Genomic DNA, 15,941 nt, shown 5'->3' on the forward strand with positions numbered 1-15,941 from the left:
CGGGGCATGGGTATCCAGTCTCACAGTGAATGAGCCCTTGGTTTCAGAGGCAGGTCTATCAAAATTAATTTAGTAACTTGCACTTCTTGGCTGGGATCAGCAAAACCTGACCCATGAGATTTCTTCTGCTCCAAGTGGGCACCTTTCTGGATTCTGTGTCCACTAAACGTTCCGTTAACTGTGATTCTTCTCCCTTGCTCCTAGTTTGACTGCGACATTGGAATACGTGGAAGAGAAGACCGATGTGGACTCTGTGTTTGTAAACTTTCAAAACAGCCGGAACGACAGAGGTGGGATCTGCTGTTCTTGGCCCTTGGTGCTGAAGCGGTTACCAGTGACTTTGCCTTTTTAGGAGACACTCTTTCCCCCTACTCTTTAAAAAGGGCACCCGCAAGCATTTTAGGGCTTCCCTGCCCCTACAAAGGAAATTAAGGCATCTAGCATTCCGTTCAAGTCACAGCGGGCTGCTATCAGGAAGTCCCTGCAGGTAGATTTGAGAGAGCAGACTGAAGCGGCACCGGTGAAACTGCATAGCATCCATTCGAGGGATGTGGCTGGTAGGACAGGAAGGGTACCGAGTGGATTAAGCACCTGTGGTATGAAAGGGTCAGGAGTAAGGACCAGGAGTATATTCGACCAGGTGCTGAGAGCCTCTTACAGAAACTACCTGCTCCCTCGAGCTCATACTCTGTTGGACATGAGACAAAGAACGGTCAAGAGTAGACAGAACTATCATTGTTAGGCATTTCATCAACATCTCGTTTAATCCCAAATTCTGTTGAGGAAGGTTCTGTAGTCCCCAATTTACGAATGAAGACACTGAAGTTCAGAAGGGTCAACTCGTAGACTGTCACATAGCTAAGTGAATGTTCACGCCAGGGTTAGTCTTGGGCCCGTGGGACTCTAAAGCATATCCTCCTGATACCTGCGCCATACGGCTCCCCCGCGGCCACTCCCTAGTGGAACACGCCAGACCCCTAGAGTGCTCATGGCTTCCCAGCTCTAATTCGCCCTCTCCTCCACAGGTGCCCTGCTGCGGGCCTTCAGCTACATGGGCTTCGAGCTGGTCAGACCAGACCACCCTGCTCTCCCTCCCTGGGACAATGCCATCTTTATGGTGTATCCTCTTGAAAGGGACCTGGGCCACCTGCACAGCGAGCCTCCCTGAATATGCTTATTCCTACTGTGTGAGGGGCTGGGGGCCTTGATAAACAGGACCCGGGGGCCGAGGATGTGATTCAGGACACCTCCTTCCACCCTAGGAATAAAGGGTAGTGCAGTCCTCGTGTTCACTGTTTCTTGGGGTGAAAGTGGGGTTGGCTGCTGGGGAACATGAGCCTCGCAGAGCAGAAGTTGCTGTATGAGAAACACTTAATGACTAGAAAGGTCAGGGACCTGACCAAAGGCGGAAAAGACCCAAAGATTTTAGGCTCCTTTGCCTTCCCTCCACCCCAAAGGCAGGCCCCCTTTATTCTAACCATTTACTGAGCACCCGCTGGAAGCAAGAGCCAAGCGTACCGGTCATCCACATATTTAAACTAACTGGACACAAGTGCTAATTCCTTCTCTGTGGACGTGGAGGACAGAGAAGGCATATGGGTCCCCCGGCTTTGCCTCAAGGGGACTTTGACGAAAAAACAGGAGGCGTGGAAGACGGTGTTCCAGGCAGGACAGCACAGGCTCGTACTGGAAGGACAAGGAACCCATCGGAATGCGACGTAAGCTGACGAGGTTGAGAGGCCACGGTAAAGGGACAGACTTTGACGCACAGTAGCAAACGGTGGCCAGGAATGAGGTGCCACTTGTGTTCTAACAGGAAGTCTTATGAACTTATGTCGGGGCCCTCTCCGCCTGAGGGTGAGGGGATGAGGGGCGAGGAAACCAGGCACTAAGTGGCCTCAGGACCCTGCTGGGGGCCGAGCCTGCGTCAGTGAGCAAGCTCGGGGCAGCCCCCATGGAGCCCTCTGACCCCGGGGGCTGCTCCTCAGGGCTGCTCCTTCACGGGAGCCTCTGCTCACTGGTACTGAGGCTTTTCTGTAAACTTTGAAAGTCGCAGCTGTGGGAAAATGGATTTGCCATGTAGTATATGGGTAGACCTCACTAATTCCTAGCTCGGAAAACAAATCCGACATAAGGCATCCTCACGTGCTAACTTCAAGTTTTCCAGTTTACCTTGCTGATCCTTAAGCAAAACCAATGTTCATTTACTGGTCTTCCCCCACCCACGCTACTATACATTTAGAATATTTACTTTCACGTCCCGTCACGGTTCTCACTGGGTCCTCGTAGTGCGGGCGGGAGTGCAGACAGGCTGGCAGGGGGTCGGGCTCCCTAAAGTCTTACAACCTGTTTAGAGCGGAGGCCTCATCCTAGGACCCGGATTTCTAGAACCCTAATCCAGGCCTTTTCTTCCAAATAGTTTATGTGGGGTTGTACACAGTCCAGACCGAGTTGGTTCTGGTTCTTAGTGAATGGTTAGTTCTGAAGTAACTTTAGGAAAAGAATGTGATCTATACGCAGGAGAGACACTCGCTTCAGGGGTGGCCCCTCTCTGGGAGCTGTCTGGGAATCTTCTGAACCTAAGTCTGGTGAAAACTGCCAAAGGCCTGCTTCTACCTTGCGACTCAATCAGCATTTAGTTTTAAGTTTTTGAGAACTTTATTCAGCAAAGAATCTCCCACACGCTTTAAACAACTACATGTGCTCTCTCTCTCGGGGTGTGTGTGTGTGCACACGTACTACAGATACTACACCAGCAGTTTAGAGTGCTTCCTGAGCCGCCTCTGTCAACTGGGATTTTACCCAAGCGTACAAGGGAACAGCTGCAGCGCTTCGCAAAACCCGTCTCCACGTGGGCAGCTGAGGCTGGGAGGCAGTGCTCCCCACCTCCTGGGGCGTTTTAATAGAAATACGCTGTCCTGCCTTTGCCTCCTGACTCAACTGCAGAGCATCACTCAAACCCTTCCTTAGCCAGAGCCGCCTGACGGGCTGCGTCGGAAGCGCGCAGACCGTCACTTCCGAAGACCGAGCCCCGGCTGTTTCCCAGCCTCGCAAAGGGCACAGCCCAGCGGCGGGGGCATCGGACTGGCAGAGGGGAACAAGCCAGATGCTGAGCAGCCCGGACATAACAAGCAGTAGTCAAACCCTGGGACGGGGTGGGAGGGGGTGGAGCAGGGGCACGCGTGTCTCCCGCCACCCCGCACTTTCTGGTAGTCCGACGGAAGGAGAAAACGCACTCGGCCCACAGCAGGCCGGACCGTGCGTGTAATGAAGGAAGGACTGCATAGATCTCTTTGGCACAGGCTCCTCTCTCCAGGCACCAAATCCTGTGCAAATTCTGCCAAAGACACGAAAGGCTTGGAAGGGCTCGATCTGAGAGCAAGGTAAGCTACAGGAAAGCAGCTGCAGAGGTGGTACTTAGGCTGTGGGGACGCGAGGGTGCAGCAGGGCCCCTGCTGCCATCCTCACTACTGTTCCTGCTGCTACAGACAGATGAGAGCTGCACGCGCACAGCAAAGCGGATGGCCAAGGCAGCGGAAGCCGACTTCAGATTAAGAAGTCATCTTCGAGGTTATCATCGCCAGACATGGAGGCAGCTTCTGCACAGCGGAAATGAGGACAAAGTCAGACCCCACCCTAATCTAGCAGGCACTTCCATGGAGGCTCGGGGTGCTCTGTGACCCCCGGCCAAGAGCCTCAACGAGCTCCCTAGCTGGGGGGGCCGACTGAGAAATGGTGGCTGCGGAGGACGCTCTGGGAGGAGATGCTGTTGGTACCTGATAAGCTGAGGCAGGACAGGGTGTTCGCTCTCTCTTCAGGGCTCTTCCTGGTCTCAGTGAGCACGCTGCTGACAGAGATGTCTGTTTCTGTGGCCTGAGAGGATGCAAACAGGAGAAGGAAGAATGTGCTGGCCGGAGGGAAAGGGGTGGCTAGTCTTTCTGCTCAGAGGATCTGGTTCAGGCAGTTGAGTCTGGCTGCCCAGAGGGACACGATACTGCCTTTGATAACCCCATAGAGCAACTCGGCGTCCTGGGTAAAGCCCTCTGCAAAATGGCATGCTCAAGAGCCCTCGAGTCTCTCGAGGCACGAGATTTGGCCTGAGGCAGCACCCCTCAGTGGCTGTGATGGCTCACTCACCGCGTCGTGCAGCGTGTCTGAGACAGCTCGGTTTTCTTCCATGTCTTCAGGAAGCTCAACTGCGTACCCTTTACGAACTAATTCCAACCCGATATCAAGTTTCTGAGAAGAACAATGAAAAGGGCATGATCTCTCCGTGAGGAAGGGCAAATCTGAGGGGACGGCAGAAGAGCTAGGATCGACGCTTTACAGACGTGGTCAGTGAGCAGATCTGACCACGCGGGAGTCATGCCGGTCAGGGTTTCTGGGAAAAAAAGTAAATGAGCTATAAACACACCGAAGAGCCAGCGAGCGGCGTGCGAGCCCCTGGCTTACCTCCCCGCTGCTAGTATCATACAGGTAGATCTTGGGCCAAGTTGAGATCCCAGTCTGGACGTAGCTAGAGATCTTGGCTACCAGGGGCTTCCAGTCGGCACAGTGAGTGAGTCTGTCAAACTCGTCCAAAGCTTCCTCTTCCCACTGTTCGCCTGGCAAAAGATTGTTGGGGGGTGGTGGGGGACTCCGAAGAGGGGAGCGGTCCGTGCTGCCCGGGCTGCGAGTGCCCCCTGGAGGGCAATGGGAACCGCAGCTTCCTGTGCTGGAAGACACCTACGTGACCGCCAGGCAAGTTTCTGGCTGTTGCTTTCCAGTGCTGGTGAAGACGAGACACCTGAGCCCCTACAACTCGAAAAGCCTTAGAATGTGAGAGCTCCTCCCACAGGCTGTGTCAGTCACTCTACTTGGAGGCAAGGTCAGTAGGTGTCGTGCCCAATTTACCTGCGGGGCCGATCCGCGCCAGGCTGCACTCTACTGCTTGAAACGGAAGGCTGAGGAAGTCACTCCTGAAGAGAAAGCAATGAAAGTCAGAATCGCCGGAAGGGCCTTCCTCTGTCCCTTGCTCCTGGACAGCGGCGGCTCACCCAGCGGGGGAAGACACGGTCTGCTCCACGTGATCATGCTCCATGTGACCGTGCCCTCTTGCGAGGCCCGCAGTGAGGGGGGCAGCAGCTCACTGTCCTCCGGCCGGGGCAGAGCGACAGCTGGGACTCTAGCCTGACCCCACCCTGGCCTCCACACTGACCTGAGTGCCCTGAGGTCCCTCAGTGGGCAATCTCCATTATCTCCGAAGTCAACAAAGTAGAGGTCCAGGTTCCCATTTTCTAAGGTGCCGAGGACCCGGGCTCGATACCAGGAGCCATTCGTAGGTAAAGGTGCTGCTACAATGTCCCCTACGTGCACGGTCAGGTCTTCGGGCTACACGTGGGGAGGCGGAGCCAGGAGAGGAGCGAGTTAGGGAGGCGTAGGCTGAAAACAGGTTAACGGGCAATATCGGAAGGAAAAAGGACAAGTAGCTGCTCCACAGGAAAAGGAAGCAAATAGACCACGATGAACAAGACAGGCCCCTCTGCATCAGACCCAGCCCTGCCCCTCAGGCGACTCACCAGACTGTTCTCATAGTGCTGGGTCATCTCGCTGACAAGCTTATCCAACTGCAGGCTGCGGGAGCCGATGATCTGGATCCAGAAGTGGTTGGGATGTTCCGAGGCAGAAACGTAGACCTCCAGGAACTCGTCGGCATGGAAACTGAAGTCAGGACTGGGGACTGAACACAGAGAGAAGCCAGTTAAGCTGCAGAATCACCACCGTCTGATGTGGTGACCACACCAGAACCATCTCTGGTTGGCACGGGGAGACTGCATCTGGGGGTGAGAGGCGCCAAATAAAAAGTGGCCATTACCATTTTAAAGGGAGCTGGAGGGACAACCGGATGAATCACACAGGAACACCCTGAAAGGCACTGAGCTACGTTCCATGCCTTCCTACGGAACTGAGTAATAAGAGTTTACGTTCTTAGTCATCGGCCAGGTACCCAAATCAGTCATCGATTACAGTGACGGTAAGCCGTGCACACGCCAGCTATGCGCGGACCAGTGGAAGGCGCTCGGACCGATGTGGGCTCGCTCCCTATCCCATGCTCCCACTGACTCATTACGTGACCCTGGACAAGTCTGTGAGCCTCTCGGGGCCCCGTTTCCTCTGCCCATCCCACAGCTGTGGGTGGGACAGAAAGCTCACAGCCTTTTCATTCTTCAGCAGCTGGTTTTCAAAAACGAGACAGGCAAAAAAATAAAAGGAAAAAGAATTGGGCCGAGTATTTTACTTGTTTAATAACTATATTTGGTGAAAGAATACCATGTAAATTCAATTATTTGATATATTACTCCCGGACTAGTTTCCTGCCAATCGTCATATTTCTATAATGTTCTCCGTCACTAGGTGGTTTGTATTCAGAAAAATATTATCTTTAGTACCAACCTAAGTAAAATATTACCAAAAAAGGCCTATCTGTGATGAGACTTGTAAGTGTAGTTAAGAAAACAGAAGTTATTTTTTACTGTTCCTATTTTGGGCTACCTAAGCCAGGATTTCTATCTTCATGTAGCTAGTGGGTTCCACCCGCCCCGTTTCATACTTTCAAACATGGACGTCTCTGGACTGGTCTGGGCTCCAGACTTCTGAACGCTGTCACTGTTAGGTGTCTCCCAGGAACCTTCTTCTGGCCCCACGATGGCTACGTCGCCACCCCCTCTGTGGGGAGGAGCCCCCGGCGGCGAAGCCTGCTGTGTCCTGGCACCGGCGCTTTGCCATAAAGCTGGCTCTCCGGCTGCGCCCGGCTCGGCCATGGCCTCTCGTCTCACACTGATCGGCTGCTTGCGTGGGACTCTGGTTTCTGCAGAATGAGCAATCCTCTTGCGAAGTTCTTCATCCTCGGAAACTTTCTCTAGTATCAAGTGCTGTGGGGAACAAGGGGAGGGGCGAGAGCTGTGGCCAGCTGGCCTGACCTGGGATGGAATGAACGGCTCTCCTCGTTCTTCGATGTGATTCAAGTCCGTCAGCTACTTGCCTTGGCTGCTGCCACTTCCTTCTGTGTGCCTGAGATTTTTATAAGTCTTGATAGTAGTAGCGTCCCCTCCGACTCTTTGTCACAGGTAATTTTGGCTCCAGAGGCCTTGCAGATGGAACGAATCGTCTCGCCGCCTCGCCCTACGTTCAACAACACATCAGACCGCGTCCTGGGTCCTGGCTGGCCTCCGCCACCAGAGAAACCACTGTGTGCGCATCTACGAGGAGCGGAGAGCAAACAGCGAAGGGAGAGGCGCTACGGGGACCCCCGCCGTGCGGAGGGGGCTGCTGGATTCTCCACTCTGCCCGCCTTGCGTCCACCCGGCACTGGCCAGGCTGGCTTCGCGCCATTTCTGTTTCTGACCACTCAGCGTGCCTGCCTCCCGCTTCATTAGAAGAGACCCTACGTGACGTGTGAAACGTCGGGCCAAGGACAGGGCGCTTCTGTGCCCTGAACGGCAGCAGGAGGGGAAGGAAGCATGCCGGGGGCTCCCTGCAGCACTCCCGTCAAAGCGCTGGGGCGGCACGAGCGGCCTCGGCCTCCCTCTACACGTTACGAGGGAAGCACGTTTACCCGAACCTGAACCCTCCGGAACCTATCTGTAAAGTTCGGCTCATACGACTTCTGAGGGAATGGGCTTTGCTTTACCGATAGTTCTGTGAAAAAGGAAACCTCTAGTCTCAATGTCTTTTTTTCACGGCAGGGTGAAGGGGAAGTCGGCCGGGAACCCTCGGAAAGGTGTGACAGGAAGGCAAAGAAGAAACGGAGACGGCAGAGGAAGCCGTCCGGCGGTACCTATGATTCTGCCCACAGATCTCTGGGGGACTGAGAGCTGCTCAGACACTGGGGTATTCTCTGTCAGGATCTGATGGATTGCTGCTTTGGCCTTGCACACCTGAACAGGAAAACCACTGATAAGCAGCACCCGCTCATCGCCTACATCCTCTGTGTCCACATCAATGCGAGCACCTGTCTGTTTCCGCAGCTGCAGAGAAAAGGGTACATGGCAGTGTGCTTCTGGAAGGGCTCCCATTCGGGCCAGCGGAGGACACCTGGAACCCGACCCTGGAGGTAGACGGCACTGCACGGCTAGCAGCCAAATCGGGCCGCTCCATGCAGTCCTCCTACGGAAGGGGGTCAGTGACAACGGCAGCCCCGAACGGCCGTTAACTCAAACAGCTCCTCCCTGTGTCCGGAACCCGCTTTCCTAACCTTATTTGGATTAGAGACTTAGATATTTTGTTTCCTTGACATTCTACCTGAACAATGGAAGATGGTACGGACAATCAGGCAGGTAGTCCATATTTACTATCGATTAATGAGAGTTCATTAATTCCACAGTAGAACAGAATGATTCGAGCTATACCAAGCTGACACTCATCCACGCAGAGATCCCCATTCCAAGCTGAGTCATCCATTCTCTAGGGAGCAGAAGTACTCATCTCTAGAAGGGAGTCAGCATACTAGCTAAAAAAAAGTTCCTCCATTTTTTATGTTTAAAGTATACGTAGTGTGGGTGGCTTTTGTGGGGCGGGGGCAGGGAAGGGGGAGCAGTCAATCCCCGGGACAGCGGGAAGCCCCCGCGCGCTCACCTGTTTGATATTGGCTCCCTGCCGGCCGATGATGAGCTTCACGGCCTCCTGGGGCACTCGCATCTCCATCTCGACATCGTCCTCCCCAACGAACGTCAGCCGCTCCTCTGCACAGATCACGCTCATCCGGTCAGGCTGACAGCACCCAACGCCACTGCCAGCCCTCCCCTGACGGGGCTGTCGGACACACCGAGCCAAGAGACAGACCGAGGGTCTCAGCCACAAGGACAGGGAGAAGTCACCGAGTGGGTACTGGAACGCCCCGAAGGACTGGAAGATGGGCACGCTCTCTGGGACACTGTTTCAGATGCTCAAGTGGAGAGGGCATTTGGCTCTGCCGGGTTCAGGCAAACTACTTCTGGAGAAGAACGGAGGCCGACGGTGCCCGAAGAGCGGGCCCGGAACCCCCGTCTGTACACGCATCACTTCTCCCGCCCGGCCGCTGGGGAAACTGCACCCCAGTCAGCCTTCTCCTAACGACTAAATAGAAGGAGCTTACGTATAAAAAAGATGAGTATAGATATTAAAAAAAAAAAGAACCATTGCAGCACTGATGTTGAAGGGAACAGATCAACAGAATTATGAATTTTTCATTTCATACACATGATAGCTTCATATAAATGATAAGAGCTTCACATGAAGAACAGAGAAAAGAAGAAACCAAAGCATTTCAAAGACCCCCTCAGAGAAAGCCAATTACATCCCAGCCAAGGACACCGGGCCTGGCAAGGGCAGCTGTCGGTCCACTTGGCCGAGGCCGCGGGTGGTGAGCGCTGCCGTGTGCGCAGGCGTGGGGTCCACGTACCTCTGCTCTCCCGGTACCTGCGGTACAGGATGTAGGCAACTGCGGCGCTGGCTGGGATCCCCAGGCCCAGCGCTATTTTCTGAACAGTGGACAGAGTTGTCCAAGAAGTCCGTTCAGTGGACATTTTCTGCTGTACTCTTACATCCTGAAACAAGCAAATGAGAGAAAAGGAGGCGCTTTCCCCCAACACCTTTATGGCTGGCGGAGGGACGTGGGAACGCAGCGATGCTCCTGAAGAGAACACTATGCCCGCTGTCCCGTTTCAGGAGCCTGAGTGGTCTCCACGTCCACTTCACGTAAAAGGTCTTGATACTTTTTAAAGTTAGCGAAGGGACGCATGCAGCTAAACAGAAGCATTCTTCAGACCCTTGTCCAAGTGGAACTACACACTGAGCAGTTTTAAAAGACAAATGAACACAAAATTATTACTATTTAAAAAATACGTATTTAGATTTCATATCAAACTATTTAAAATTCCTTCTTCATGCTCTTCTCTGCTTCCAGGCCTTTCCAGAAGCTGTTGTCGCTGCAAGGAATGGTTTTCCAGGCCTCGTGTTAGGCTTTGCTACTTCTGCGTACCTTTCTTGGAGGTACAGTCTTTGCTGACTGTCTGTACTCCTGATTTCCATTTACTCAACAGTGCAAGCAGGTTCTGCCCTGCTCCTTCGCCAAAACTCCAGCCAGCAGAAAACCACCCAGATGGAGCCTACGAGCCTCATCTAAGCTTAGCCCTGGTTCCCTCTTTTCCTTGGTTTCTTCTACTTCCCTGGAAGGGCCTTCTGGGTCCTAGGCTCATCCTCCTGTTGCTCTAGGCACTGCTCCTGTCACTCTGCTCTTCTTGGCTAATTTCATCCACACCTGCAGCTTCATTATTACCCACCTGCTAATGACGCCACGACACTGCAGCTCAACGGATCCAAGACTCCTCAAATCTCACGCCACTGCAGTGGTCTTCCTGGCCTTCTCACAGCGGCCAGTAAGAAGTGACACAGTCAGATCCTGTGTCACTGTATCTTCATTTTGCTGCCAAGCAAATCTTAATGCCGAGCATGTCCCTTAATGTATTTCCTTGTTCCATACACTTTCTCACCCTTGCAATTATTTTATACCATCTCTTCTCAAACCTCGAGGGCCTCCTCCTCCATCCTCTCTCATATCCTTGCTTCCTATTGCACTGAGAAAGTAGAACATTCCGAGAAAAGAAATTTCCATATTTACCCACCTACCTCCACCTGCGCCTACCTATTGTATGGTCTCTCCTACGAACCACGATGAACTGTCTCTGCCCCCAGCCCCGCGGCCTCTCACAAACGTGCTGCTGCTCTCCCTCCTTGCCCAGTATCCTTAACGGTTTCCTCTCCACTGGATCTTTCCATCAGCAAACATGCTGTTATTTCTCCTTTCCTGAAGAAACCCTTTCTCGATTTCACTTCTTCCAAATATCTTTCTTTCCTTCCTTCCTTTTACGAGAAAACGCGAGTGTTAATACTTCTGTGCTCAAGTTCTCTTCTTGAATCCACTCTCACTGCTCCTTGTCAAGGCCACCCGTGACTTCCCATTGCTAAATCCAATGACCAGTTCTGCCCTCACTTTACCCAGCCTCGCCTGTGTCTGGCACAGCTGGAGACGGCCTCTCCCCCGGAACACCGTGGCCCCACAGCGAGCATCTTCCTGGCTTTCCTGCTCCCTCTCTGGCTGCTCCCTTGGTCTCCTTTGCTGGTTGCTCCTTTCTCTAAGCTCTGGAGCGCTCCAGGACTGACTCTGCCCTCTTCACGGTTTTCTTTAACCTCATTAAGTCTCATGCTCTCTGCTAGATCCTACCTACATGCTGAGCACTCCCGGGTCCAGTCAGGACTGCTTTCCTGAACTCCAGGTCTGTAAATCTGACCGCCTGAGACATCTCCACCTGATGTTTCATAGGCATCTCAAACTTAACACTGAGCTCCTGGTCTCGCTCCCTTCCTGTGTGTGGTCTCTGCCATCTCAGTGAATGGCAGCTCCATTCTTTTACTTCCTCAGGCTAAAAATCGTGCTCATCTTCTCCCGTGAACAACGCATCCAGCCTATCAGCAAATCCTATTCATTCTACCTTCGAATTATGCGCAATCTGACTACTTTTCGCCTCCCCACCGTTATGACCACCACCTGTTCAAAACCACTTTTGATTACCTCTTGTCTAGATTACTGCAATTTTTTTTTTGCGATTGCTTAACTATGTCCTTGCACTTGCCATTGTCCAGTTTATCCTCAACGCAACAGCTGGACAAAGTCAAACGACATTACTCATTCGCTCAAAGCCTTCCAGTGGCTTCCCGTCTCACTATGATTAAAAGCCAAAGTCATCATAATGACCTGCAAGGTATTTATTTTGATTGTTTCCGCATGAGAACCTAAACTGCAGAAGGGCAGGAGTTTTTTGTTTCATTCCTTAGTGCTTAGCAAACAGCAGCCACTTGATAAATATTTGGTCAATAATCGTTTGAATAAACTTTCTCTTCTTCAGCAACTCGGTGGCCCGCATGTAAACTCATGAATGGCAGGCACGGTTCTGTGTAATCTGATCTCTGCCTACCATTACATTCCGAGCCCATGTCTACTAGAGAAACGGGATATGCTGCTCTCTTCCGTATACTTGCTGACTTGTGTGTCACTTGCCTTCCTAGTTTTACTCCTTAGCCCATCTGGTATCCCTGGCAAAACCCTATTCCTTCTTCAAATCTCAGCTCTGCTACTACCACTTCGGAGGCCTCTGGGATTTCCCCTTGCTGGCTGAGGGTGAGTTTCTTTAGCTCGTACTGCCCCTATATTAAGATGTTTTATTCTGGGTGTCTAAAAAAGATTTCACTTATCTACTGGTTATTTCATATATTTTCTCATATGGGCTCTAAAGTACAAAGCTTGTCTTCACTATTAATGTGCCATAGCGAAATAGTGCTGTCTGTTATGGGCTGAGCACGCTGGGGACACAAGGAAGAATAATAACTCCTGCCCTGAGATAGTCTAGTAGGAAAGATAAACACCAAAACAACTAACAACGTGGCAATACAAAGACAGTGTAAATTCTTGGTTCATGCAACAGCTGGGAGGAACCAGAACTTAAAAGGCTTATTTCTTAAAACCACCCCATTAATATACAAATCACTTTTCTTCTGCATTCAAACCAACAAATATTTAGTATCCAATGTGTGCTTGGCCCTGAGGATATAACAGTCCAGCCCACTTAGTAGCTGCCTTATGAAGCTATCAGGCAGGGATAGCTTCTTGACAGGTGGCAATCTGTAGATGTTAAAGGTTTTGAGAAACTGAAAATCTAGCTCTGTGAACAAGAGCAGTAGCTTGATCCGACCTCTAACGCTGTCTGCCTTTAACACCATCTTTCTGGCCATAATTCATGCTTATGGGGCATAGAAGTCATAGAATTGTATAACTGGAAGGGACTACAGAGCTGACCTGAATGCACTAATAATGTTGAGTCTGAGACCGGGGGAGATATAGGGTTTCCCTAAGGACACACGACTAATTGGTCATTTCCACACAATGCACTGTGCGAGGTGGTTTGAAGACCCGTCACTCGGCACCTCTTTACGGAGCCTAAAAGGACTAATAGCATTTTTTTTTTTTCCAGTTCAGAATCTATCAGAATCAAGGCAAAAGGATATCTGATAGTCCTGACTCTGCAGCCAAATCCCCAGCCCTGACTAGGTCAGATTTCGTGGCAGTGAGCTTCCGTACGCTCCAAGCATACCTTCATAACACACGCATTGCTTGCAATTTTTGATTAACAGCTGCGTCTGTAGTGAGACTGAACTGAAGGTAGGAAGACCGATTTAGAGGCTAGACCAGGTGTAAACGATAAAGATGGAGAGAAGTGGCTGGATCAGTTTTAATAGGTAGAATACATAAGACCTAGCAATTAATTTATGGGAAGGTTAGAGAGTGAGCCAAGGAGCTGGCGATCAGGTTTCTCACTCGAGCCTGGGCACCTGGTAGATGGTGGCATCTGAGATAGAGAATACTGATGATTCGGTGGTGGAGGGGGGTGTGTGTGCTAGGAAGATCAATGTCAGTGACAAGGATAAATTGACTGGGTGACCTCTACTTGAACCAAAAGCTAAATATTTACCAAGTCCTCTTCAAATATTACAAATGAGGTTTGTGCTAATTGAGTTATCAGCTGCTGTCTCACAAATGACAGGTACTCGACTGATCTAGTTTTGTTTACAACTTACACAGCTTTTCACACTTTTAAGTTTCTCTAGAAAAACATATAAAAGTGGGAAATAATATGATGGAAATTGGGGCAGCTGTATAGTACTGAATGCTTGTGTTTGATCTTATTAATTCCAACTGAATGTGAAGAGAGTAGAACTTAAGACCACGGTTCCTAGGGGAAGCTGGGTACAGAGATGTGGATCGTTTCGAGGTGAGAAATGTGGCTAGATGAGGGCTTTCGGGGGGGGAAAAGCTAACTTTGAAGTTTCCTGACTTTTGTATTAAAGAGCTGCTAACAACTATCTGATGTGCACAACTAAGACTTACTTCTACATTATCATTTCAAAGACGGTTAGGAGTCGAACCACGTGGTGAGCGGCAGGGCAGCAAGGGTCTCCGAATGACCAGAACCTAAAACACGGTGGTGACACGCGCCTTGAACTGAAGCAGCTCAATTTCATCATCCCGGCTACATTTATTTTTAAACCGAGATCGTTAAAAGAAAAAGCTGGGGAAAATCAAAGGGAAACTGAGAAACTGATGGCGGTTCTCGAAAAGGAACGGTCGGTGGAAGAGTCCGAACTGGCTCAGGGCGAACTCTCCTGCCCCGGTTCCGCTGGGGCTTAACTCTGGGCCTAGAAAACACCTTTGGGTGCGGCGACTCGCCTCCTGGGGCTCGGACCCCCCCACCGCCGGGCCCCCGCCTCGGACACTGCCCTTCCTCAGCCCATTTCCGCCTCCAGGGTGCCAGGGACGCCCCCGGCCAGCCTGCCCACTCCCCCGACCTCAGCTCCCCGTCCCCGCCCTTACCGCTCCCCGAGTCGGCCGTCGCGCGCTCCGCCTCGCACCTCAGCCCCGACGCCGCCGCCTCCGCCCACGCGCCGCCGACTCGCGGCCTCGCCGGCGGGCCTTCAGCCTCCGCTTCCCCGCCCCCGCAGCCCGCCCGCACCAATCAACGGCCGGCTCGCAGCCCGACCAATCGCCTTCCCCGCCACAACCAATCCCGCCGCGGGCTGCCCCTGAGCGACGGGGCTGCGCGCCGATGCCCAGTTACCCGGATGGAATTCGGGGCCGGCCCACCGTGTCAGCCAATAGGATCCCGGGAAAGCAGCCGTTGCTAATTAAGAGTGCAGCTGCTGAGAATTAAACAGCCAATTAGAGGCGCCGTGCGGTCGCCTCCGGGCCAATTATCGAGGAGGCGGCCACCTCCTGAGCCTCGGGGAGAACCCTGCGTTCCGAGGCTGGGACCAAGGTGCGAGGGGCTCGAGTGGCTCCTGCCCCCGTAGCACGGTTCGCACGACGTTAGTGCTTTTGTGCAATGCCAGTGCCGCCCCGCAACCCGGTCACCACTGGGAGAGGAGCCTCGTGACGGGCCGCGCTCCGCCGCTTGTTTCCTCTGCGCAATTTTGCCTCGATCGTTCCCCACACCAGGGACTCGGAAGACAAGGAAACACTTTTTTTTTTTTCTTTTTTGAAAACATAAAGTAGGCTTAGAGATGCACAGACGGTCAAGGGGAAGGAGCCGCGTTGCAGAGAGCGAGGGTCCGCTATATTCCTCTGTCGACGAGGACCGCTACGCAGCAGGACAGATGGAGAGAGACGCGAGTTGCAAGCACCCCGTGGTAAGGGAGCCTCGGGCCCGCCCTTCCCTGGGGATTGAGGGAAACCGGTCCTGCGACAGGCGCCAAGGCACACGCTGGGGCCGTTTCTGTCGGGGGCGAGAAGGGGGGGTGGGCTTCCGCAGGCGGCGGTTTGCTTTGGAAGATTGCATTCCAGTCGCGGTCCGGGTCCTGGACCGTTAGGGACGGTTGGGCCCTGCTGCCGCCTCTGCGCGGCGGGGCGCCTCGCGAGCGGGTCTTTGCGCCCCTCCTCGCCCCACCCCCACCCCGCACGAGGGGCTCACCCTGGGGACCAGGGGTGGGGCGCTCCTTTTAATGCGCGGATCTTCCGCACTAGCTTCTCTCACAGTGCCTGGCGCATGGCGAGCACTCAGTGAATGTTTGTTGAATGAACGCAAGATAGTATCTTTGTCAACTAAGGAGATGCCTCAGGGACTCAGTAAACATGCCTGTGTTATATATTTTTACCCAGAGGATGATAACATGCGTACTATTTTGCAGTTTCCTTTTGGATAGTCAGTCTAGTGTCTTTTCATAGCAGTACATATTGCTTCATAGTAAGTTTCATAGTAAGCTCGAAGGACATATTAAGATGTATTCAGTCATCCTTGAACATTATATTGATACCCAAGTAGATTTCATTTGTCTCTTGCACATCTGTATGATGAATACTCAGGACTGCAAATACTAGG

At 52.4% G+C, this 15,941-nt stretch overlaps 2 protein-coding genes across 2 annotated transcripts in view; one reads left to right on the forward strand and one right to left on the reverse strand.

Annotated features, from left to right (window-relative positions):
• The window catches only part of OAZ3 (ornithine decarboxylase antizyme 3), a gene marked incomplete at its 5' end in the record, with an annotated part of 4,130 nt that extends 2,848 nt beyond the window's left edge, over positions 1 to 1,282 (forward strand). Inside the window, 2 exon segments of the mRNA XM_023521849.1 lie at positions 50 to 290; positions 1,026 to 1,282. Coding sequence (XP_023377617.1) covers positions 50 to 290; positions 1,026 to 1,168 — 384 coding nt within the window.
• Positions 1,283 to 3,018: 1,736 nt separating this feature from the next.
• On the reverse strand, positions 3,019 to 14,525 carry TDRKH (tudor and KH domain containing). Its single transcript, XM_011377681.2, has 13 exons — positions 14,441 to 14,525; positions 9,419 to 9,563; positions 8,614 to 8,720; positions 7,817 to 8,006; positions 7,022 to 7,161; positions 6,590 to 6,911; positions 5,559 to 5,719; positions 5,198 to 5,370; positions 4,894 to 4,958; positions 4,453 to 4,604; positions 4,138 to 4,239; positions 3,777 to 3,873; positions 3,019 to 3,599 (listed from the first exon to the last, which is right to left on the reverse strand). Exons 2-13 carry the CDS (start codon positions 9,540 to 9,542, stop codon positions 3,547 to 3,549), a joined length of 1,686 nt encoding a protein of 561 aa, XP_011375983.1. The 5' UTR covers positions 9,543 to 9,563; positions 14,441 to 14,525; the 3' UTR covers positions 3,019 to 3,546.
• Between the last annotated feature and the right edge of the window lie 1,416 nt (positions 14,526 to 15,941).

Source organism: Pteropus vampyrus, unplaced genomic scaffold (genome assembly GCF_000151845.1).
Source record: "Pteropus vampyrus isolate Shadow unplaced genomic scaffold, Pvam_2.0 Scaffold319, whole genome shotgun sequence".
NCBI classification, from domain to species: domain Eukaryota; kingdom Metazoa; phylum Chordata; class Mammalia; order Chiroptera; family Pteropodidae; genus Pteropus; species Pteropus vampyrus.

Bases quoted from the DNA above. Each gene is read 5' to 3' on its own strand.
- TDRKH (XM_011377681.2), bottom strand. From the start codon at position 9,542: ATGTCCACTGAACGGACTTCTTGGACAACTCTGTCCACTGTTCAGAAA. The intron at 4,959-5,197 runs GTCAGTGTGGAG...CTTTCTCTTCAG, and splicing joins AGGGACCTCAGGGCACTCAG to GAGTGACTTCCTCAGCCTTC. The intron at 3,600-3,776 runs GTACCAACAGCA...TCCGCTGTGCAG, and splicing joins GTCCTGCCTCAGCTTATCAG to AAGCTGCCTCCATGTCTGGC.